This window comes from Rhinolophus ferrumequinum, chromosome 12, assembly GCF_004115265.2.
Source record: "Rhinolophus ferrumequinum isolate MPI-CBG mRhiFer1 chromosome 12, mRhiFer1_v1.p, whole genome shotgun sequence".
In the NCBI taxonomy this organism is placed as follows: Eukaryota; Metazoa; Chordata; class Mammalia; order Chiroptera; family Rhinolophidae; genus Rhinolophus; species Rhinolophus ferrumequinum.
Window position 1 is genome coordinate 932,111 of NC_046295.1, and position 24,734 is coordinate 956,844.

At 56.3% G+C, this 24,734-nt stretch overlaps 1 protein-coding gene across 3 annotated transcripts; it reads right to left on the reverse strand.

Moving 5' to 3' along the window:
• Window positions 1-1,815: 1,815 nt before the first annotated feature.
• On the reverse strand, window positions 1,816-12,036 carry NINJ1 (ninjurin 1). Of its 3 annotated transcripts, XR_004424726.1 has the most exons (6): window positions 11,868-12,002; window positions 9,832-10,127; window positions 4,044-4,269; window positions 3,195-3,356; window positions 2,737-3,035; window positions 1,816-2,339 (listed from the first exon to the last, which is right to left on the reverse strand). XR_004424726.1 is itself a non-coding variant. In XM_033123923.1 (5 exons), the coding sequence occupies exons 2-4, from the start codon at window positions 10,021-10,023 to the stop codon at window positions 3,202-3,204; spliced, it is 573 nt and encodes a 190-aa protein (XP_032979814.1). In that variant the 5' UTR covers window positions 10,024-10,127; window positions 11,868-12,002; the 3' UTR covers window positions 1,816-2,339; window positions 3,195-3,201. The 3 variants fall into 3 exon arrangements, 2 of the variants coding, with proteins under 2 accessions (XP_032979814.1, XP_032979815.1); XM_033123923.1 differs by lacking the exon at window positions 2,737-3,035; XM_033123924.1 differs by lacking the exons at window positions 2,737-3,035; window positions 9,832-10,127 and having other exon boundaries at window positions 11,868-12,036.
• Between the last annotated feature and the right edge of the window lie 12,698 nt (window positions 12,037-24,734).

Genomic DNA, 24,734 nt, shown 5'->3' on the forward strand with positions numbered 1-24,734 from the left:
GACCGGACTGCGGGGTCACCTGACCATATTAAGGGAACAGATGTTGGAGCCACCACAGGCTCAGGTGGGGATGGGGAAGAGATGTGATGGGGAGAGGAGGAGGGGTGAAGGCCTCAGGCGTTCGCAGGTATCCCAGGCACGCGCAGGGTACCAGGTGAGGGCAGGCCTGCCACCTCAAGGAGGTAAGGGGGTGGGACAGGCAGGGTCATGGTGGAGGCGACAAGGGGCAGAGTAAGGGCTCAGGCCCTGTAGGCCTGGGGGTAGATGGAAGCAGCTGGGGGTTCCAGGCAGGACCGTGGGGACAGGCCAGCCCCCCCGAGATAGCAGCTGGTCCTTTTTGGGGTCTCTGCAAGATTGCAGGTGCCTGGGCCAGCCCTGTTCTCCTTGGCACGCTCGCTAGGCCTGCCGGTAGGGCGGTGTTGGGCACCACCTTAGGGTGGGCCACACCACTGGGTAAGGAGGAAAGACACGTGGCATGAGGCTGCAGGAAGCAGTGAGTGCTGGAACTTTCCATGAGGGGCTGATCAGGAGTCACCAGGCCGAGTGCCCTGAGGACAGTAGGGGGCCGTCTGGAGATGCCAATGGAGGATGCTTCCCCCAAGGGCATCCTGCGTGCCACCCTTCCTCCAACCGCTGTGGAGGAGGGTCTTGGCTTCTGACCCCAAACACCCCCAAAGTTGACATGGGGACCAGCCACTGCTCTGCAGCTCTGACACAGGCACCCCAGGCCAGTCACCTTAAAAATTGCTCCACCTGAACCAGATCTGAGGAAACACCTGGGAGCCCCTCAATCAGAGCAGGGGGCGAGACCTTGGGGTTTTGTTCTGTTCTGCTATAAATGAGCTAGTGGAAAGCCTGGCATTGCATTATAGGTCTGCCATGTGGGCAGCAATATTGTGTCAAGGCTGGTTTTCTGACCTGGTTATCATGTGTGGTCATGTCAGTGAACCCATTTCTGGGAGGTTCACACTTAAGTTTTTGGCAGTCAGTGCAGCATGTGTCACTCACTGGAGCCCCAGCCAGATGGGATGGGCGGGGAGCCACAGGCAGGCTCCTAATAAAACAAACGATGACCTGTGATGACACTCACTGACATGCCGTCTCCTGGGCTCAGGCTACCAGGAGCTCTTTGAACCATTCTTCAGTGCTCTGAAGGAAAAAAGACACTAGGGCATTAGACACCCAAGACCCTACTACCTGCCGAAAAACCTGACCCAACGTGTCAGGACCCAAGGGAGCTGCTCAAGCTCGCAGTTCTGGAGAAGGCACCTGTGTTCGAACCTTGACCCCATGACTGCCCTGAGTAGGAGGGGAGGCCAGTATAGGCTGGGTTTGGGGGTACAGGGCAGGGCCCAGGCCCGGGGGTGGGGGTGGAGGACAGCATAGGCTGGGGTCTGGGGGTACAGGGCAGGGCCCAGGCCCGGGAGTAGGGGTGGAGGACAGCATAGGCTGGGGTCTGGGGGTACAGGGCAGGGCCCAGGCCCGGGAGTAGGGGTGGAGGACAGCATAAGCTGGGGTTCTAGGGGTACAGGGCAGGGCCCAGGCCTGGGGGTGGGGAGGACAGCATAGGCTGGGGTTCTGGGGGTTCAGGGCAGGGCCCAGGCCCGGGGGTGGGGTGGAGGACAGCATAAGCTGGGGTCTGGGGGTACAGGGCAGGGCCTAGGCCTGGGGGTGGGGAGGACAGCATAGACTGGGGTCTGGGGGTATGGGACAGGGCCCTGGCCTGGGGGGCGGGGAGGCTAGCACAAGCTGGGTTCTGGGGGTACAGTGCAGGGCCCAGGCCTGGGGGTGGGGGTGGAGGACAGCACTGGCAGCTACACAGAAGGAGTATCAGGTTTATTGATCATTAGTGCTTAGGAAAGTGGGGCCTCAGGCCCCAGGCCCCTGCCCAGTCACTGCTAGTGGAGGACGTCTGCAGGGACCACAGCCACAGTGGAAGGCCAGCGGAGGAGCTGGACGTCCAGTCTCCTGGGTCAGGAAGTATAGAGGCCATGGGTCCCCCAGGGGGTATGTTGGCTGAGGGGGGCTTCTCCTCGTCCCTCTGGAAACATCCTGAGACTGAGGCCGGCCCTGGCCCCTTGCTGCCCATCCTCAGGCCTCCCACGTGTCCGTGTTGACCACGACCCTTCTTGGGGATCTCCAGTTCTGCCTTCTGGGTCTTGCTGTCCCTGCTTTAGGAGGAGCAGCCGAGGATGGAGTAGTCCCCAGAGTGGCCCAAGTGGCCTCCAGTCCAGTCCTAGGCTCTGGCAGTTTCAGGAAATGCCACGCAGGGAGGTGGGCACCAAGGATGAGGCAGCTTCTGAAGTCCTTGTGGCTATGGCTATGCACAATCTGAGCATCTGCAAAGGAGAGGAGAGGCATGAGGGCCACCCAGGCCAGGGGGCCCTGGTCCTGTCCTCGTGACCCTGCCTCAGTGGCGTGTCCAGCGACCAGTCCATGATCACTGAGGCTGCTCCAAATCTGGAAGGGCTCAATTCTGACCTGGGCGAGCCCTCCTGGGTCACTGCAGGATTTAAAGGCCCAGTCCTGGAACGTTCTGATGGGAAACCCGGAGAGCAGGGGCTGACTCACGCCATGGGGCTGATGCGTGGGGAGGGTCAGGGTTGTGTTTGGGGCATACAGTAGGTGATTAATAAATGGTCTGGTACTCATGCTAGGAATGAGGGAACAAGCTGGCATTCAGAGGGTTCTGGGGGGTTCCCACTGTGCCGTGGGCACCCTGTTCGTGGTGCCTACCTTTCCTCTGGGGCCGATCTAAGGAGTGAGCGCTGGGCTCCAGGTCGCATGGACGTGTGGTGTGCAGCCCTGGCTCGGGTCCCAGACACAGGACACTCATGCCCCAGGCCTCGGTCATCAAGCTCAGCAGAATGTTGAACTATGCTGACCTTCTGCATCTGCCCTCGTGACACTCGCAGGTGCCTGTGTCTGAGCGCCCAGACTGCACAGTCGTGCTGCTGTGTTGAGCATGTTACAAGGTCACCGGCCTCCCTTGGCTCCGGCTCCTTAGCGGGACAATCTTGGCCGGTGCTTGGCTTCTGAGCAAGGACAGGGGCTGAGTGTGGTGGGGGTGTATGTGTCCAGGGGTGCCCACCCTAAGGGGCCCAGTCATGGGGCTCCTGGTGAGAGGCTCCAAGCCCCGAGGTCTGCTCCTGGGTCAGCGGCCCGGGACGCACAGGTCGGCCCTCCCAACTCACCTGAGCCCTACTGCCGGGATGCCACGTCCACCACGGGCTTCTGGACGCCGAAGGCCGTGATGAAGATGTTGACCACCACGATGATGAAGACCAGGCCCGTGGCCAGGTTGTTGAGGAAGTCCAGCTTGGCGTGCTTGGCCGGGTTGTTGAGGTCATACCTGACTGTGGGCAAGAGAGCATGGCTGCATCCCAGGCTGCCTGCACTGGGCCCAGCACTGCGGCCAAGCGGTGCTGTAGGACCCACTTGTCTCCCAGAGAAACATGCCTACTTTAACACACGACCGACCATGGGTCTTAACTGGGAAGCTGGCTGGCTGGAAGCCCAGAAGGGGCCTGGTGCCTATGGTCATAGAATAGGGGAGTGGGAGGCACCACCCCAAGGGCCACCTCACACATACCCAGCACCCTGTCTTTAATGCCCAGGAGGCCAAGTAACCACCTGAGGCCACAGAGCCAGGAGGAGAGGCAGCCCTGGAGCCCTGGTGTACCTGGCCCTGACCCTCACCTTGGGGCACAGGGCTGCTGGGGGGATAGGACCACCATCTAGTCCTGTAGACCACCATTAGGACTAGAGGGCACATGGCAGGTACCCAATAAATGTCAGCTCTAGTATGTTTATAACATTTTCCTGCATCCTCAACTTGGGTGGGTGAAAGGACAGAGCCATGGGGGTCTCTCTGGGGGCCACATCCTGGACTTCATGGCCAGGTGAGGGCCAGCAACCTCCACGCTCAGAGGGTGTCAGGTGGTGAGCATCCCATCCCTGGAAGTATGTAAGGAGAACCAGCTGCCCACGGGGTGGGGCTGCCCCAAGGCCGTCTCACCACCTGGCCCTGCCCAGGCACCTACCCAGGAAGATGAGCAGCACGCCCACACCAATCTGTAGCACAAGGGAAATGGAGATGAGGACCACCAGGGGGACGAAGAAGCCGAAGCCGGGGCCCTGTTCGATGACAGCCTTCAGCTGGGAGGCATTGGCCATCAGCAGCGCGATGTCCAGCATGCTCTCCGCTGCGCTCTTCTTGTTGGCGTAATGGTTCACGTTGATGGGCCGGCTCCTGCCCCAGCGGCGTGGCTGCGGGGAGGGGGCAGTCGTGAGTCTCCCACCCGCAGGGAGCAGGCAGGGGTGCAGGCCTGGGCCCACCCCAGGCCCCACCCAGGTCTCCTCCGGGACTGGTGGGGAAGTGGGGGCTGACTGGCTTGCAGGAGTGGGCCCAGGTGAGGGCTCAAGAGGGAAGGGCATATTAACAGAACAAGAGGCCCAGAGAAGGCAGTGCAGCCCTGCTGCACCCTCCCGAGGGATCGAATCCTGGAAGAGAAAGGAAACACAAACACAAGCGCAGCACACACTCTGGTTTCAGATTGGAAACTGCTCCCAGTGCCTGCCTACCAGGGTGCAGCATCTGGCAGCCTTCCCCGGATGCCCTTTCCTTCAGGGCCGTGCCTCCCCTCCTCCCCAATCTGGGAGGGTGGCTGGTGCCAGGGCGGAAGTGACGTGTGTGCAGGACCGGAGCTGGGTCCCAGCTGTGAAACAAGACTTCCCTGGACCAGTGACCTTGCCCAGGCCACCTCCCAGATGCAGAGGGCACACAGGTGCTCAAGGGTGCCTCGGCTTGCTATGCTGAAGTCGCGCTTAGCTTCTTCCTTCATTTTTATTAAAACAATTTTAAACCACTTTATTGAAGTATGATTGACACAAAACACTGTACATATGTAATGTAAACAACTTGAAGAGTTTGGAGACAAGCATCCATGTGTGACATCACCCCCTCCAGGCCGTCACATATCCATCCCCTCCAAACATCTCCTTCTGCCCCCTTTATTCACCAGGATTTGTGATGAGAAGTCTTGACTGAGGCCACCCTCACAGTGCCAGGCACCGTGGGGCTCCTGCACTTACTCTGCCTTCCTGTTCCTGTTGATAAAACAGGAGTAGAGTTCGGACCCCTCCTCCTTCATCTCTGCCTGAGAACACCCTGGCCTCAGGGCAGGTTCCCTGCCACTCCTGGGCCCCCTCCCCACAATGACTTTGGTCAGCCCACGTCAAGGTGACCTCCAACGGCCCCTGGCCAGGCCCCTCCCCAGCCCCCAAGGACAAGTCTGAGCCCCTGAGCCCTGGCCCATTGTCCACTGGTGCCTGAGCCGCCAAGCTGGGCCTGAGGCCTCCCAGGGGACTGGTCAGCAGGCAGGCCTCCTGGGGCCCAGGATATCCTGTTTCTAGACTCATGAAAGATGCAGGGCTGGGAGGCGGGTGCCAGAGGGGCCACATAGCACCAGGAAAAGCGACATGGTGTTCAGTCCGCCTCCACTTTCTGCAGCTGGAAATTTTACCGGGAAAATATAGACCTACACAGAAGGGTGGGCCTTGCTTTTACAGTGTGTCTTTAGGTTTAAATTTAGTCCAGAATAACAAGCCCAGGAGGAAGGGAGGCTGGGCATGCTGAACACAGGTATCTCTGCTACCTGCCCCACCTTTCCTCAGTAAGTGGCTGTGAAGCAGCAAATCCTCCTGGTTTAAAATGCTAAACCCAAGTACATACAGGAAGGCCTCCTCCACAGACCCAGGCCCCAGCCCTGCTCTCTGGGGTGCTCCACGCACAGTCAAGCCCCGGGTCTCCCCTATAACTCTCCATGTGGGCTTTCTCTTTGCCTCCTCATGCCAGGTCTACAGTTGCACCACAGTTGTGTGGACTGTCCCCAGGCCCCTGCACCCCTGGGCATGGCTGCTCCTCCCCAGGGTTTGGAGCAGACTGCCCACTGCCTGAGAGCCTGTGTCCCCCACAGCATAAGGATGTGCCCTAGCTCCACACCCTGTCACATGTGTGCTCCTCTGGGGGTGCGATGTGGGAGGTGCTGGCCTGAGTTGGTGGTGTGCTCCTATGTTTCACTTTGAACAAAAGTGCAAAGTGCTGTTACTTGAAGCTACCAATGCCCAGTCTCCAAACCCAGAGAAAAAGTCAGGTGCAGACCTTACAGGGGCTCCCCGCTTCTGGGCCTCATCTGTATACACGAGCGTATACACACACACATCTACACACCCCTACATACACACATACATGCACATACCATAAACAAACATACACATACACCATGCATAAGCCACGTATATATACACATGTGAACACACATATACACATACACATACATAAACATACACATGGGCCTGCATACACATGTAACTAGATGTGCACACACACATACACATTATACATACACATATATGCACAACACATACACAAGTATACATGCATACACACACACACACACACACACACACACACACACACGGGTACACGCCCAGGCTAAGTGTGGCGGCCTCTGAGCAGAAGGAAGACTTCCTTTTTATTCTGAGCTCTCCTGAACCATTTCAGTATTTTATGCCATTCAGCCACAGACACATTCAAACACAGAATGACGCTGGCAGTGGCAGCACTCCAACCACAGGGAGCCTGTGCCCCTGCTGTCCTCTGTCCTGGGGGCCCTTATTCACCTTTCAGCTGGGTGCCCTCTTCCTGGGCCTTCACCTGGGGAGGCCCTCTGACCTCATACCCGCTTACTGTGGGTAAACTGAAGCCCCTTGTTTAAAGCCAATAGCAAGTGAGGGCTGCACTGGGATTTGAACCCAGTCCCCGGGGCTCAGAAGCCTTGGTGGCTGACAGACACTGGTCCCATCAGGCCCCATGGAGGGGGCTGGGGTCCAGGGCCAGCCCGTGAGGGCAGAGCACTCAAAGGCTTCCTGCCCAGGCCCAGCTGCATGATCTCAGCACAGCCAGCCCTTTCTGGGCCTCAGTCTCCAGTGGGTATAACAGGGCCACAGAGCAGGCACTGTGGACCTTCGGGGGGTCTGGCCACTGCCTCAGAGCCCTGTCCATACACCTCTCCTGGTGCACGGCGCTTCCTGCCCATGCGGCCATCTGCTTCCTGTTCAACCTGTACAGTTATAGTGGGCTGGGGGTGGAGGGGCGTCAAGCCCTGGCTCACCATAGCCTGGCTATGTGGCCTTGACAATGTGCTCCCCCGCTGCCGGCCTTGGTCTCCCCCTCTGTAATCCCCAGGCTGCACTCTGGGAAGCTCTGCCATCCACTGAGTTCTCCCACTAACCAGGAGAGAAAGTGTGATTCTCCCATTCTATAGAGCTGGAGACTGAGGCTTGGGGGCTGCCAGAGCCACTGTGAGGGAGGGGCAGATCAGCATTCAAACCAAGCCTGTTTGCCCCAAAGTTTAGGGCTGCCCAGGATATGGTGTGACTTCTCGTCCAACTTAGGAAGGGGCCCAGGGCTGATACACTTCCCCCATGCCTGTCCTGATCGCCCCAGGCCTCCTGGGGAGGGGTGAAGGGGGCTCTTAACTCTGGGGGGGATCTCTGGGCCCTGGAGGTGACCACTGTACAGGTGAGCCTCAAGGAGGCCACTGCCCTGGAAGCCACCTCCTGCAGGTCTGGAGCCCTGTGGGTGTGGACCCGCCACCTGCCCACTCAGCTGCCAGGAGCCACCCTGGGTGGAACTCTCCCATGGAGACCTCTGCCATGATCTGGGCACTGCAGAGAACCCTGGTTAACATGTGCCCAGGGCCAACAGGACTTCCCAAACTCTCAACTGCGGTCCCAGGAGCTGGGTGACCTTCCCTAAGCCAGGAGGAGCCTTCTGGGGAGATAGCTGACTCTCTGCAGGGCCACCCACCTTCCGTAGACAGAAGGTTTTGTGGCAGCTCTTCACAGGCAGCTCACAGGGACCCAGGCCACTGACCCCAGGTCACACTGCTGGGCGTGCTCAGCTCATGGGGGGGAGTTAGAACTGGACTTGAGCCCAGCTTTGAGACACCCTGGGCGCCCAGTTCTGGTCCCAGCATAAGGGATGCTCTGGCCCACCCCCGTCTCCTAACCCCTGCCTCCCTGGGAGGCTGGGCCAGGCCAGGGCTGAGGCCCACTGACCCCCTGCAAGACCTGACGGGATTGTTTACTGACTCCCTCCAATCCTGCCTGACCCCCACTCTGCCACCGACCCCAAATCCTGAGTATAGTATGGAACAAGGAGCCCACATGGGAACTCCCTGCCTGTTCTTCCACCCCCCATGGTCACAGCTTCAGAGCAAAAGACCAGGGACCCCACCGAATCTCTGTGGTTCATTGACCAGCCTGTTGGGAGCTGAATGGGGCTGCCACCGGCCCCTACCCTCTCTCATCCCTATACCCCGCCACACCACGGACATAATGCGGGCCTGCCCTGTGCCTCGGTTTCCTCACATCTATAAACCAGGCAGTCAGGGGCTCAGAGGCCTGGGGGCTGGTCAGAACACAGCCGGCTGGGGCAGGGCGGATGGTCCTCCCCGCATAGCCCTCAGGGCTTTGAAAGACTGCCTCCCAAACAAACTGTGCAAGCTAATTAATGAACTCCATCAAACCACTCTGCAACTAGGAAGAAAACGGACAAGCCTGGGAAATAGGGCTGTCCGTGTAAGCCGAGCGGCACTGGCGGGTCCTAGGTGTCCATCTCCAGCTGTTGGCCCGCTGCAGTCCCTCCTGTGCAGGAACCCAACCTCGGGCTCAGTCAGCACCAGAGGAAGTGTGGGATCTGAGAACCAAGTTGGCTCTGGCAGGGCCTGGGTGTCCCTTGTCTGACCCACCAGTGCGTGAGCTGCCATTGTGCCCACCACACAGGCTGTGTGAAGGCACCCGCCTGGGCCACATCAGCCCACACCGTCCCCAAACTGTTGCCACCTAGCCAGCCAAAATGTCTCCAGCTCCATGCAGGAAGTTTGGTTGGGGGGTGGGGGGAGAAGGAGGGAGAAGGGAAGAGAAGGGGGGAGAAGAATTTCCTGTGGCAGCGGGGCCATGGGCTGGGCACACCCACTTCCTGCAGGGTCAGCACTGGTTGTCAGTGACCCTGTGTCCACATCAGGACTTGGGGTGTCCACATTTAGAACTTGGCCAGGACCCTGTCAGCCTCGGGATCTGTCAGGAAAGCAGAAATGAAAGAGCAAAGTTTCCCCAGTAGCTGAGGTTGTGCATGGCCCAGATGCGGCCCCAGGAGCCTTGCCCCACCCTGTCCTACCACCTCCCTGCTCTGTTGTCAGCTTGCCAGGACCCGCATCTGCTGTAGGGTCCAGGATAGCTGCCCCCAAGCCAAGCCACTCTGGGCATGACATAGCCGTGGGCCACTTTCACAATAAAATCGATGTTTACCATTCCTCCTGCTGGCAGCCAAAAGCAAGTTGACTTAACAAAAACATCAGATCACTCCTGCGGGGCCACGGGCTGATGGGCCTATCTGAGGGTTGTGGGGGCTTGGGCACACGGAGGGGTGCATCTGTGGAGCTCCCGACTGCCCTGGCCCTGGTCTGCTCACGGGGTACACACGAACTCCTTCCTAGGCCCGGCCACCCAGGGAGGTGAGCCATTCCGCACCATCACAGAAGAGGAAACTGAGGCTGCAGCAGGTCTGCACTTGCCCAAGGTCACATGGCGAGGCCAGGCCTCCCAGTTTGTCCTCCCACAGGCAGGGGCATGCCGGGGACACAGCAGTCACCTAGCCCACCCACCCTGCCATCTAGGGTTCCCAACCTAGTGGGGATGTGTCTTCAGACCCCCGGGTTTATCCCTCCTTTAGGCAAGATTTTCTTCCTGCCCTCACACAGGTACCTGAGGCTCAGATTCTGGCAGGGCCGCTGGAAGGGCCGGCTGCAGGAGTGCCAGGAGAGGCGCAGGGGGAAGTCCACAAGTGCCTCCTGGGGAAGGTGCCTGCCTGGGCGTCACCCCCGGTCTCATGTGGCAGGCGGAGATGTCAATGACATGGTGTGCCTGGCTGGCTGCGGCACTCCACACACAGCTCATTTAGTCCTCAGGTCGACCTCTGAGAGATGCACTGCTACCACCCATTTCACATATGAGAAGCTGAGGCACAGAGGGACGTGCCCAAGAACACAATGAAGCAAGTCCTGAGGGAGGGAAGGGGAAGGTGGAGTCTGAGGCACCGTGTTGGGTGGCCTTGAGGCTGGCCACCCCTCCCAAGGTCTCCCTGCCTGTGACTGAGGACAGCCAGGCGAAAGCATTCACTCTCACAGGCGCTCCCAGCAAGGCTGACCTCGCATCACTGAACCTCCTCTCTAACTAGCCCCAAAGTGCTCCGTGGCCAGCCTACGGGCCCCTCCCTGTTCCCTCTGCCTGGGATGCCCCTCACACCGTGGGGAACACACCCACAGCCCACGCATCTTCCAGGGCCTAGGACCAATGTCACATTCCTACCGCCACCTCCCTCAGCACTTTGGCCGGGGGCGGGGGGCGCTTCTCTGTCTGCTCTGCTTATGGGGCATAGTGTCACCACCCTTCCTTCCCTCACTCTGGTCCCAGAGACACTGCAGTGCTCCAGAGATGAGGCAAGCAAGGCAGGCGTGGAGTAAAGGGCCCAGCCAAGGCTGGGAGGTGACCAGGATCCCCCCGCTTTTAAACCGACTTCCAACCCATCTGACGTTTGTTACCTGCCATGCTCTCCCTACTTCGCCGAAGGCAGGCAGGGGTCATCTGTTCCCTTTCATACCATGGACAGAAGGCCCAGGGAGGTGAAGCAGCCTCCTCAAGCACACACTGCCCACTGCTCCAAAGTGCTCACATGCCAGGGCAGGGCCAAGTGTGGGCTCCTCTCAGTCTTCAGTTTCCTCATCACTAACCCGTGGACAAACATCCTGTGCCACCCCAGGGCTGTCGGGATTTACTGAAGGGCCAGCAAGGTGGCTGCGTCCTCAGAAACACTTGCCACAGAGAAGGATGGGGAGGATGACCCTGTGGAGCCTCACTTGCCCCACTTGGTCCTACCCCTTCCCTACCCCAACATAGGCTGCCACCAGGGCATCTCCAGGACTGGTCACCCACACCTGGGCATTGTCAGCTGTCTGTCCCAGTCAGGTTCACACAGCTGAGAGGCTGCTGGCCCTGCCCCCATCCCCAGAGGGTAAGAAACAGAAAGAATGTCCAAAGTCAACCAATCCCGGAGTGCTGTGCCCAGGACTGCTTCACAAACAAGCGCTGCGGAAGTGCTCGGCCAGAAGTGGCACGGACCACCGCTTGGGCCTTGCCGACCAAAGGGCAGGAGGGCACTGGCCTTAATGTGGGGGTGGGACAATTGCCAGGGCCTGCCCCGTGCCCACCGCCCTGCCCTCCCAGGTCGGCAGAGCAGACTGCACAGGCTGCCAGAGGGCCTGGGGGTAGAGAGAGGAGCGGGGCCACAGCGGCCCCAAGTTCCCCATCAGGGCACGCACCAGATGGTGCGGTCGCCGCGGACACCGTGGGTGACGTAGCTGTCTGCCTGCTGCTGGCCTAGGGCCCAGAGGCTGGGATCCTCCCCGCCCACCCCGCGCGCGCAGCGAGCGGGAGGAGAAGCGGCAGCAGTAAGTTAGAGTGCGGTGCAGGAGGGGGAAGGCCGGGCCGCTGGGAGGCGTGGGCAGCCTGCCAGCCCTCCCTGCGCCCCTGTTCACCTGCCGGGATAGCGGGAGCCCAGGGACCACCGCTCAGGCCCCCGACGGCGCGGGCGAGGCGCTGGGCGGCGACTCCAGCCAACCCGCAGTACCGACCCAGCGCGCAGCTGGCCGGCGCCGATAGGTACCCTGGCTTCGCGGACGCGGAGTCCAGAGAGGGCGGGCGCCAGCCAATGTCGCACAGCGGTGCGGGGGAAGGGAGCTTACTGAGGAGTCCGGGGAGCCGGGGGAGCCCGGACTCAGGTCGCCGTTGAGCTCGTAGTTCTCGGGACCCGAATCCATGATGCGGCCGCTGGGGCCGCCTCACTCCGGGCCTGAAGGCCTCCCGCGTCTCCGCCGTGGGTCCCAGGCTGCGAGCCCGCCCCGGGAACGCCCCGGCCCGCCCCGCCGCGCGCCTTCGTCCCGGGCTCCGCCCCCAGCCGGGGCGGGCCGGGCCCCAGAGGGCCGGCTCGCGGGACATCAACGACCCCTCCCTCTCCCGGCGAGGACACCGCGCTGCGTCCTGGCTTCCCAGGCCCGGGCCTCGCGTGGTCGTGGGCTAGGCACGTCCACCAATGCGCGCCCGTCGTGGACACTTTGAATTCATAAAATGAAGCCAAGAACCTGGCCACTTCGCAAACTGCCGGGCGCGCCATGAAGGAAGGCCAGTGGGCACTACTGCCGCGGCTGTGTGTGTTGTTGGGTTTCGGGGGCGGTAAACCCTGGGGGCCCACCCCGCACACAGTAACTGCGTCAACGAGTCTGTTTGTGCCCCCTGACACTGGGCCTCCAGCCTCTGAGGCTCGGCTTTCCCGCCTGGGAAATGCGGGCGCGAAGGCCTCCCGCGCTCTAGGGAGGGGGGACGGGTGGGAGGGCAGAGAGCGAGTTACTGCGGGTCGGGCACTGCGGTGCCAGGCAGGAGGCAGGGCCCCGTTGCCCGGGTGGCACCCTGTGCTCTTGTCAGCCGGTCGGGGCCCCTGCAGCCCCTGGCTCAGTTGGCCCTTGTTTCCCAGGACTTGTGTCTGTTCCCAGCGTGTGGGGTGGAAGGGGCCGGGACGTTATCGGGGCTGGTACTCTAAGGCTAGCAGCCACCGCGTTCTCCTGTCCTGACCCGGCCCAGGGCACAGCTGCTTTTGACTCCTCCCCAGTTGGACCTTCGACTTATGCCTTCTCCCACGGTGTCTGCTGATGTCTCCATTGAAGCCCCCTTCCCCCAGGGTGCGGTAAGCAGGGAGGGATGGCCCTTTGATCCTCCCAGCTGCCCAAGGGAGGCACCATAGTGCCTCTCAGGGCCTGGTTGGGCCAGGCTGCCAGATTCTATGACCCTGAACCACTGCCAGTAGCTGTGTGGGCTCAGGCAGGTGGCTTGACCTCTCTGTGCATCAGCTTCCCCATATGTGAGAGGGGAATGTGCTGCTGTTAGCACACGGCCAGGCCGGCATGATCTTTTCCCCTCCCCATAAACTGAAGATCAGAGAGGGTAAGCAGCAGTGCCAAGGTCAGGAAGCAGCAAGTTAGGGCCCCTGAGCACCAGCCCCGCTGCTGCTGGAGGCACATTCCTTCACCCTCTATTCACGGAGCACCTGCTGCGTGCCAGGCCCTGTTCTAGACACTGGGGCTGCAACAAGGCAGCCAGAGCGGGGCTTATGGGAGGTGGCATGGGCACCCCTGCATGGGCCCAGGTGCATTGCTTCTCTTGCAGCTCTGGGAAGCAGGCATTCCCCCCTCGCCTGACAGGGGTAGAAACTGAGGCACAGCTGGGGAGAGGCCCAAGAGGCATAGCTCACAACTCCTGGGGAGGTTGTGCGGCTGTTTAAGTGGTGGACACTTCCCGCTGCAGTCGGCCCAGCCAGCAGGTGGGCACCTGTGGACGCTGGAACCCAGTGTTGGCCTTGCCGGTGATTGCCCTCCACACTCTGGGCTGGGACTTCCTCCTCTCCCCTGGCCCTGTGCCTCACTCACCGCTGCTACGGAGAAGGGGGCAGGGTGTTTTGTAAGTGAAACTGAAGGTCTGGAAAATGCAAGTCACCCCGGGGATTTACCAGGAAAGGGATTTCCCACTAAACCCTGACCCACAGGCACAGTCATGTCACCCGTGGTGGGGCCGAACCCCAGCTGGGCCGCTACCTCTGTACGGCTGATTTCCCCATCTGCTTATGGAGGCTTTTGGATCTGATTCCTCAGCGCTATGCCCATCTGGAGGACCCGGGGTTCAGAGAGTGTGGGGAGCTTGGCCTGACTACAGCCTTGAAGTCCCCCAGCCCACAGCTCAGATGCAGGCCTTAGTTGTGTGCGGGAGTGGGCAGGGCCACCAGCGCCCTCAGGACTTCCCGTGGGGCGTTGATTCTGCCCACGCACGCCCGTCCCATGCTGTTGGCACACTTCACAGCCAAGGAAACGGAGGCTCAGAGAGTTGGTCGCTTCCTTGGTCCTGCCTCAGCAGCTGCCGTGAGCAGGGCCACGTTGGTTCCTGGGGGTCTGGGCACAGCAGCCCCTTGTAACAGTGGTTACTGTTAATTCTCACGTAACCCACACCTGACCACAAGCAGCTGGAAATCCAGATTTTCAGATGTTGGCACCATTCATACAAATGCACTCACTGCTCTCCCAGCCATATGGGACTAATTCCCACCCCGAGGACAGACTGCCTCCTGGAGGGGCCAGACAGAGGGTGACCAGGAGAGAGAGCCCTGATGGTGGAGAGTGGAGGCCCCAGGTGGGGGGAGTGGGGAAGGGGCCTGGGGGAGGAGAGGGACTGTGGACCTCTGTGTCCCTGCCTCTCCGGCGCTGACGGTCTCAGTGGGAAAGCTCCGGGTGCCTGGTCTCCCATCCTGAGCACATCTGTCCTGTGGGCCTCAGAACACCTCTGAGTTGAGGTTCATTATTCCTTCCAGAAGGAGGAAGCCAGGAAAGATCGTGGTGGAACAACTGGGCATTTAGATCTGGGTATGTCACCCTACTCTGTACTGACTGTGGAGGGCTGGCAGGCACTCCACCTTCCTGGGGTCAGCTCTGGGCAGGGTCTTATCCTCCAGGCCTGCCAACCCCGACATGTGTCCTCGAGGGACTTCCTGTCTGCTGTGTCATCCTCATTTGCCTAAGAAGTATCTGTTTCCCAGACTGTTCGAGGGACAAGCTGAAAGGGCCAGTGTCCCATGTCTACCTCATTTCAGATTCTCCTGGAGAGACCTGCATGAGTGTCCAAGGCTGGTTTCCAGTTCCCAGACCCTGAACTGAGCAAGGGATCGTGGGGAAGTGACCACTGGGGAGTGTCCCAGGAGGGAGGTGGGCTGGGGAGGGAAGGGGCAGCCAGCTGTGCTCCAGCAGAGACACGGGGACATGGAGGGGACATGTGTGCAACCAGCACACACATGCAGACACACACACAGCGTGCACACACAGCATTGTGTTGAGTTCACCTGCCCCTTCTGAGCCATGTGACTGGGGACATGCTTCTTGTCTATAAAATGGGGGTGTCATGAAGATAAAGTGACCCAGCCTATGTGAGGGTGATGGAGGCCTTGACCCAGCCCCCTCCTCATGCCGCCAACTTGAGCAGGTGGCTTGATCCCACCAGGACCCAGAATTGTAGCATTACTCCTGGTCAGGAGGGACAAGGGCCCCACTGGACCTCCAACCCTCTCCGTGGCCCCAGGAGCTGGGCATAAGCATCACCACCAGGAGAATACAGATGTGGCACCTCAGGCCTGGGTGGATGTGTGTTCAGACAGACCACATTTGTGAACAGGGGCCTTTGAAAATAGCCGGGTGCCTGTCCCTCTCCATCTCTGAGAGGCGGGCATGGAGCAAGGATGAGACCAAGGCTGGAAGGTGGTGAGGCCTGCCCCTGGGGCCCCAGGCCGAGTGATGCACAGTCCTGGCCCAGGAGGCCGGCTCTGCAGCTGCAACTCTGCCTCTCCTGGGCTCAGGCAGGCCTGAACACACTGCCAGCCAGGGAGGGTACCAACATGGGACAATGGGCACTCCCGCCGGGCGCCCACCCTGGGGGGGCCATTACATGGCAGTGGGGTGGGCCCAGGGCTCTGCACTTCTGTCAGGTACTTTCAGCGACCACAGCTCCCAGCAGGTGGGTGCACAGAGCAGGAGGTGGGGGAGGGTTTCCATCCTATTTCCAGAAGGACCGAGGAAAGAGGCTAGGCACGCAAGGATGAATTGTGCCACCACCCCCACTTTAGAGACAGGAGGGGAGGCACTGCCAACGTCGTGCAGGCACGCCCAGGTCGAGCATGGAAATGGACTAGGTAATGTGAGGTGGGCACCCATGCAGGTGTGTGCACCACCTCACTTGACATGTCCAAGGCCACACGGTAAGGCACAGCTGGTCCCCGAAGGCCCTGAACCCTGGAATCAAAGTGGGTGCCCCCCATGAGGGAGTCGCGCAATTATGCCCATTGCATTCTGGCATGTCACACAGCAATCAGCAGAGTGGGTGAAACAGCCAGCTGATAGGAGGGACCCCCTGGTACTGTGGAGAGAGACAGTGAGGAGCCCTGATCCACCTGTCTGTCCTGCTTGTTTGTGCATCCATGTCTCCCTGGGGCAGGTGGAGCTGATCCCACTTGTCATCTGTGGGCATCTATGCCCAGGAAAGCTCTTGTCTCCACCAGCCAGGGCAAAGGTGGTCACCCGCATTATTGGTTCTCCCCTTCTTCCTCAGTCACAGACTCCTAATATTAGCTTAACAAATGGCTTCCCAAGATAGGAGCTGCATTTGCCAGCCTTTCCTGCAGCTGAGTGTGCCTGTGTGGCTACATCCTCACGATGGAAGGGGGTGTGCCAGTCTTCATTATTTCCTCCTTTCTGCTGGCTGGAATATGGATGTAATGGCCAGAGCTCCAGCGGCTATATTGCACCAGGAGGAGAACTTGGGCATGGGAGTCTCGCACAGCAGAGCCTGTTGCCCCAGTACTTGGAGCACTGAGCCCAGGTCCTCCCTGGGTTGCCCACCTCAAAACTTCTTAGTGTGAGTAAGAAAAAAAAAATCTATTTTGAGGATGCTGTAATTTTTTTTCCTGATACAGCTGATCTCAATCCTGTTTTTCATATGTGTTATATTTCTCATTAATAAATAGGTTTTCTTTAAACACAGAAAATACAACAGATTGAAACACTTCCTCCTCCCCCGCAATCCTATTTGGAAAAGGTAAATCAGATCATGTCACTGGCCAGTTTAAATCCCTCTAAAGTCTTCTCTGGAAAATCCTCGCTTCTGGAGGCTACATCCTCTGCTCCTTTTGCCCTTCTGTTTGTTCCATGGACTCTTCCCTTCCCCAGGGCCTTTGCATCCCCCACCTGGAGAGCCTGCCCCCAGGCTTCTATGTGGCAGGCTGTGTCCTATCAGCTGGTCACGGACCACTGCCCCACTAACCCCTGCCCTGGGGCAGTGTCTGGAAGCACTTGTTTGTGTGCATGTTGACTGCCCCCGCCCCCCTCCCACCCTCTAGACATAAATCCCCAGGCACTGCTGATTCTCGGCCCACTCCCTCTGGCTGCCCGGGTCATGCCCTGGCCATGTCTGCTTTATCCAGCCTCCAGGTGTCCCTCGCTCAGCCAGCTGGGCCCAGCCTCTACTCCACAAACCACTAATGACAGGGCTGCCGGCTCTGTGTTCTTGACCCTGACTGAGGCCATGAAACCACGGGGTTGCAGGTGAGAATGGGAACGAGGACGGACGTCTGAAGTCAGGTGGGCAAGTGGCCTGTGGTTTGGCCAAGAGCCATCACTGGCAGGTCAGGTCTAGTCTGGGTAGCCCCTTCCTCTCTGCAGGTCGGCAGCTGGCTGTGGCCTGTCCGGGGAGCTGGCTGGCTGGGTTGAGGGCCCGACCCTGGGTGGTGAGGAGGCCCTGTGGGCTGGCCATGGCTCCTTAGTAAACTGGGTCTCAAAGCTTCGCACCTGGCCAGGTGCTCAGCAAACAGTTGCTAAGGCACCGGTGGGGCCTGTGCACACCCAGCCCTCAGAGCCCCCTGCCTGCCTCCCCTGCTCAGGACCAGAACTTCCTCATTCTCCTCCTCCAGGAAGCCCCCAGATGCCCCTGAGGGCGTCTTCTCTGTACCCCCAGGTCTCTCCATGCCCCCTCCTTGGACCCCTCCTCCCACTGAGGTTCACTGAGGCTCAGGGGCTATCTGCTTTAGCACTCACAGCTCCCAGGATGCTTTCCACCCCTGTTGTCGGGGCCTGTTCACAGGCCGTGAGTTACGACCATGATTCCAAGTGGAGACACTGCCACCCAGATGCCCAGGCTGGGGCTTTGGTGGGCACTATCTCACTGTGGGGTGCTGTGCCCATTATACATTTGGGGAAACTGAGGCTCCCATTTAAACTCAGGTCTCCTGAACCCACTTGCCCTCCCCAGACGGGTGCTGGGAGTCACCTCAAGGTCATGGTGAGACCCTCAGGAGCTCTGGGCCACCTGAGGACTTTCCTCCCTTCCCTGGAAACGCATGGCCCACCTAAGAGCCCAGGCAAACACCCCAGGGACTTGTGGTGGGCCAGAGGCTTCAGGCCCAGGTGTGGACGCTGTGCCGGGGAGAGGACAGCGATAGGCCCTCACACCTGCGGGACCCATCCAGAGGGGCGTCCTGTGTCGCTTCTGGCTGCACCAGTATCAGAACCGCTGAGGGACACGGCCAGCACCCTCTTTCCTTTCTGCCCAGGTCCCACTCTGAGCCCTGAGGTGGGAATTTGGGTCAAGTCATGGATTTGACTGAGGGGCCCCACTTCTGAGCACATGCTGTAGGTGTTCCTTCACACAGCTGCCCTCACGAGTTGCCCGTTAGTGCGGGCATGCGTCTCTCTGCTGTGGGAAAGTCGAGACTTATCAGTGTGGCACTTTAGAAAGGGCTGTACTGCGAAGGCACCATTTTTAGTTTCTTTACTTGCTCGAGCCCCTGAAGGGAAGAGGCCTGAAGCTATCATGGCCACGTCGGCTGACATGGCTTTCGTGCTGGTGGGGTTCCTGACCACCAGGCCATGTCCTGTCACCTGTCACATCTCACAGCTGAGGAGCAAACCCAGTCTAGCAGATAGGCAAGCGCTGTCCTCACCTCTGTAAAGTGTGCTGTGGAAAAGCAGGGGCCTGGAGGACCTTGATTGCTGGGAACAATTGCCAGTGGCCAGGTGAGGGACTCGGGCAGTAACACTTCGTCTGACCACAGGCTCTAATGCCTGGTCTGTGCTTCTCAGTCTAAAAACGTTGGTTTCAACAACCTCTTCTTCCAAGTTCCCTTGAATCCCACATGGTGGGCCAGCCTCTGGTTTCTTTCCTTGCTTTCAGCCAAGGCTGACCATAAGACTTTGGGAGCTGAGATATTCCATTTCTATTCCACAGCTGTGACCTCCAGTCTAAGGGAAGGGGTGCTACGGAAAGGACCCTCATGCTGTCAGTCAGGAACTGGTAGGATGCAGTGTGTCCTTGTGGCCGGGCAGGAGTAGGGCCTGGGTGAACCCTGGGGCTCGTCCAGGGGCCACCACTGCTCAGGGGCCCACCCACTTGGCTCCCAGCCATCTATTCAAGGCAAGTCCAGGAGCCAGGCCCTGGGGACACACTGGCCTCTCATGGGGCTGGCTGCCTGTGCAGTGTGTGGATGTTGTCTGCACTATGCAGAGGCTGCAGTCTCTGGGACAGCTCCTCAAAATGCCATGTCTGCTGTCCCTGGCTCCAGTGGCATCCGGCCTGCAGGGTTCGTGCTGGGCTGAGCCCAGGGCAGTGTACAGCCGGCTCTCATTAAAGGCGTCTCACAAGTTGATGGAAACTCATCCAGCACAAAGGGGGCATTTATCAGCTGGATGGTGTGTCTCCATCTGAACACAGGGAGCACAGAAATAGTTTTTCACAGAGCGCCAGCAGGGCTAGGCTCTCCTTCTCTGGAGGGTGTCGGTTTTCCGGCTCCTTCTCCAAGCTGTGCAACCTGTCCATATTCATGGTGAGTTAGTCACTCTGTCCTGGCAGGGGACTCACTGATCCCTCTCCTGCTGAAACTGTTAGAGAGAGAGGGAGAAAGGGAGGAGGGGAAGATAGAGATGGGGGGGGGACAGCGGAGGGACAAAGGAGAGGAGGAGCGAGACAGAGGTGGGAAGAGAGAGAGGGAGAGGGAGGAATTGCAGGGGAGAGGGGTGATGGAAATATCAAAATACTGAAATACAGTCTCTGTTGGGATGTTGTGTCTCAACCGTTTCCCATGATGTGAATGATGTGAATTTATGTCTCACCTGATACCCTGTCAGTAAGATGAGAGCAGATGGCCTCCACTCCAGGAAGTGACTTCTGTGTCCCTGAAAATGCCTGTCCTTTCCAGCTGGTATAGCTTTGTCTGTGCTACACCTTCTGCCTGTAATGTCCCTCCAAAAATGCAAAATTAAGCAACGATTAAGTCCTACTAGACACCTATTAATAATTTAAATTTTTTAATGTGCTAAAACCAATGACGGTAATATTTTGGAGAGGTTAAGAAGTAGCTCTGTTGCTACTAGTAATAGAGTTCTAAAATTCAAAGACTTAACTAATACAGGATTTATTTTTCTCTCACCTGAAAGAAGGCTGGGGATAGGAAATCTAAGACTGAGATGACACCTCCACAATATTTTTAAGGATCTTTCTTCTCTGCTTTGCATAGTGTGGAACTTCTAGCCTCAAAATGGCCTCATGGTCCAACATGGCTGCTGGAGATCCAACCATCACAGCAAGGAGCAGGTATAGGAGGCAAAACGGGGCTCCTTTCTAGTTTTCTGTCCACTTTTAAGGAGCCTTCCAGATGGCTCACTCAATAAACTCTGCTTACATCTCATTAGCTGCCCCTGGCTACTCAGTGAACTGGCCAAATTGCCCACCAGAATAAAATCAGAGCTCATTTCCTAAGAAATATAGGGTGAGTGATTTGTGGTGTCTGCCATAGGCACCTGTGAGTATCGCTGGTGGAGAGGTGCAGCGGCTGATTTCTTCCGAAAGGCAAACATTTAAATATGTATCAAGAAGGAGTAAAATATTCATTCCCTTCCATATAGTTCCAAGTCTGTGATTTTATCTTTGGGAAACAACTCAAAGGGAGAAAAGAATATATGAATGAATGAATATATTCATTGTCCTGTGATAACTAAGCATGACAATTTGGAAATAACTTAAATTTCCAACAGGGGAGAAACACAGGAACATACTATGTTAGATCACATGGCAGGGTATTCGGTCAGTGCTATAAATGTTACCCACGGAAGACACAGAGGAGGATTACAATGTAACTTCAGAGCAAAGACAGGAATCAAAAGGCACCACTGTGATTAGTGCTAGTTCCCCTAAATCTGTAGGAAGCTGGGAACAGAGGCAAGTAGTCTTAGAGCAAGAGTTTCTTTTTAAATTCCCAAAAGCTTGTTTCACACACACACACACACACACACACACACACACACACACTTTATATAAAATAATAAAAACGTTAATGTAAATAACAAAATATATAAACAATAACAATTTGTATAATACAATAATATAATAAATAATAAAATAATATATAAATAATAAATTATATCTAATAAACATGTAAATAATTGTATAATAAATAATGTATAAATAAAATAAAATAAAAATACAATAATATAAAACATTTAGGTATACATTTATAATGTTTTATTATAATAAAATATGTTCATTGTAGAAAATCTAGAAAATGAAAATAAGAGAAGAAAAAGAAAAAACAGCCTCTCCTAGTCTGAGGAACCCGCAGTCCCAGCCACCGTGTCGCCTCGAAGGTGTCTGGGGTGAGGGTACACGTCTTGTTCTTGGGCCAGCGGGTTGCAGGGACTTGGCCCGAGTCTGCTCCACAAGTGTCCCATGCTCCTGGGTCCCCTGCTCCTCAGACACTTTCCTCTCACACTGGGGTCTGGAGCTCCCAAATGTGATCAGAGCATGCACGATGTCTGAAGGTCTGAGCTCAGAACCACCACTGAAGCTGCTGTCATGTTCCCTTGACCAAAGCAAGCCATTGGGCCAAGTCTGTTTGACATGGTGGGAGTCTCCTCCACCCATAGTGGGAAGGGATGGGTGTCAACAAGCACTTATCTATGGTTCAGACGACCCCAGATGTATAGCATTTCATACCTTTTCTATGCTTTTCTATAAAGACATGTTCTTTACACAACAGAGTCATTCTACTTATACTATTTTGTCTCTTAATTTTGTGTGATGAACTCCCCTTTCCATGTCGTAAAAAATCTTCTGCAATATATGAGTGCACACTATTTTATTTTATGGTCATATCACGACTTACTCAACCTGATGGACATATATGTCTCCCTCCCGTCCTCCCTCCCTTTCTTTTCCTTCTAAAAGCAATACTGCAATGTCCATCCTCTCCTGGTCAATCTTTACATGCATCAGTGGTGTTTAAAGAATAAATTTCTACAAGTGGATTGGCCCCCAGCGATGCTCACTTTCACACTCACACCCTTGTAAGTCTCCCTCACAGTACATCAGGCTGCTCTGTGTTTGGCGAAATGCAGCAGAGGTGATGGCGTGCCACTTCTGAGGCCAGTTCATGCAGCACATTGTGGCTTCTGCCCTTCTCTCCTGGCTCAGATAAACTCCAGCATTTTTGTGGCTAATGCAGTAAGGTTTATTTCTCACGCATGCACTTCAGGTAGGGGGCTCCCTGCTTGTCACCCAAGTGGCACCCAGAGACCCAGTGTATTTCAATCTAGTATCAGGTCACTTCCTCTCACATTCAGGTGGTGAGAATTGGTCATACGTATGATCATACCCAGACATATGGAGTCAAGATAATAAATTGAGTAAACTGAGCATTGTCTCTGCCACAGAAATCACAGAAATCAAAAGAACTATAAATGGCTACTATCTATTTTTTAAAAAATAACCACAAAACTAAAGACATACATATTGAAACCATGATTCACAATTTTTCACTTCCTATGGAATAAACAAAAACCATTTTTTTTTTTGTTTAAAACCTGAGAGTATCCAAACTTCCACAGTTGCTATAAGACAAACACTTGCAAACACAGCAACTCTTCTTCACAAAAATTTAACAATGTATATAAAAAGCCTGAATTACCTATTTCCTCTGACCCAAGTAATTTTGCTTCTGGGAATCTATCTTAGACAGCATTCTTTAATATGATAAAGCTTTACCTATAATTTACCACAGTGTTCTATGAAGTAATGAAAAATTGCAGGCAATTTAAATGTATGCCAATGAGAGGGTAGACTGCAGCACCTCCATGGTAGAATATTGGGAGACCAGTGCCAGCAATTCTTCAGTGAAGGCATCACAGCTGGCACATAGCTACAGTGTTACAGGGAAAACGTTACAAAATTCAATAAGTGCAATGATGTAAACACACTTATAGAAAAGAAACACTGAAATGTTAACTATGGTTTCCTCTGGATGGTGGGATGATGTCTTCCTCCTTCACACCTTTGCTGACTTTCCAGCTTTCTCCAGGGGGCACGAGGCACCTTTGTAAGCCTCCTGGCCTCTTTCTCCATCCATCTGTTTATTGGTTAGATAATAAAATGCCTTTTTTTTTTAAGAAGATTTGCCTGAGTCAGGTATAGCTCTGTATATAACTTTATACATTATGTTATACCCAGACAAAAAAAAGAAAAAAAGTGACTTTAAAAAAGATGCTGGTGTTTTTGATCCCTAATCAGAGGCAGGTCTACTGGCTTCACTGTCCCCTCTCAGGTGACAGCTCACCAGTATTCCCTGAAGCTTCCCCAGGAGTGGAGGAGGTGGGGGTGCAGGCTGGGCAGGAAAGAGGACTTTTCAGAGAGCACCAGGGTCCTGGTCTTGCACCCCAAGGAACTGGGTGGCGACCCCCATGGGCTCCTGGATGCTGCCACTCAAGACCAAATGAGAGCCTAGTCTGAGGCTGGGGATGTCTCCCACCTCACTGCCCCAGATGCGGCTGGCCCCCCAGCCCCCACACATGATGCCCACGGCCCCCATGATGACACCAAGTGGGTTCCCAGGGGTAGCCTCTGCTCTCAGCCCACCTCCTGGGGAGTGCCCCCCTCAGGGTTAGTCAGCAGGCCTCAGGACAGATAAAGGCTGACTGGAACTTGAAAGCAGACATAATCAGTCGGGAGGTCTACGCAGGGGCTGGGGCTTCAACTTCTTTTTTCCTCCTGTAAATAACCCTCCATCTTGCCACACTGGCCAACGTCTGCTGGTGGCTGGTCATGTCTTCATGCGATGGGTTGCAACCCTTTCTTTCTCTTTGAATAAATCCTTTTTGGTGACAAAACACCTAGTCGGTATTATTTTTCTGCTGACAGGAGCCTCCTGGATCCAGAAGTTAGTCACCACAGCGGGGCTGGAACTGGGCAGAGGGAGCGGGGACCTGCTCACATCAATGCTGGTCTCCACCCTGTGGCCACATGGCCTCAGCTGTGGTCTCACTTTCGGAACCCCATGGGAAGGGCTAGTGTTGGAGCTGCCTTGTCAGCCTGGCTGCTGAGGAGAGCACACTTAGTCCTGGAGTGGGGGAACCAGCCTGCCTGTATCCCTCACAGCAAGCCAAGCCAAAGGTGCTATTATCCCATTTATACCATGTTTCCCCGAAAATAAGATCTAGCTGGACAATCAGTTCTAATGCGTCTTTTGGAGTAAAAATTAATATAAGATCCAGTCATATATATATTATTTTATGTTATATTATATTATATTATACCCGGTCTTTATTATATTATATTATATTATATTATATTATATTATATTATATTATATTATATTATGACTGGGTCTTATAGTAAAATAAGACCGGGTCTTATATTAATTTTTGCTCCAAAAAGATGCATTAGAGCAGATTGTCCGGCGAGGTCTTATTTTCGGGAAAACAGGGTAGAGGAGGAAACTGAGGCTCAGGGGTTGGTAGAGCCACTGTGTTGAGGGCAGGGCTCAAGAGCTCTACCATGGAGGCTGTGAGGGGGTGGCCCCTGAAGGGGTGGGTGGTCCCCAGCCCCATGGTGGTGCAGGCCAGGCTCTGAGGGACTGGGGCACAGGACTGGGCCCAGGCCATAGTCGTGACCAGCGGCAGCATCAGAGCTCAGGCTGCACAGAGACTTGG

Coding starts and splice junctions, on each gene's coding strand:
- NINJ1 (XM_033123923.1), bottom strand. CDS start 10,023: ATGAGCTGTGTGTGGAGTGCCGCAGCCAGCCAGGCACACCATGTCATT. Junction 4,270..9,831: donor TGCCAGAATCTGAGCCTCAG/GTACCTGTGTGA, acceptor CCCTCCCCGCAG/CCACGCCGCTGGGGCAGGAG. Junction 3,357..4,043: donor CGTGCTGCTCATCTTCCTGG/GTAGGTGCCTGG, acceptor TCTTGCCCACAG/TCAGGTATGACCTCAACAAC.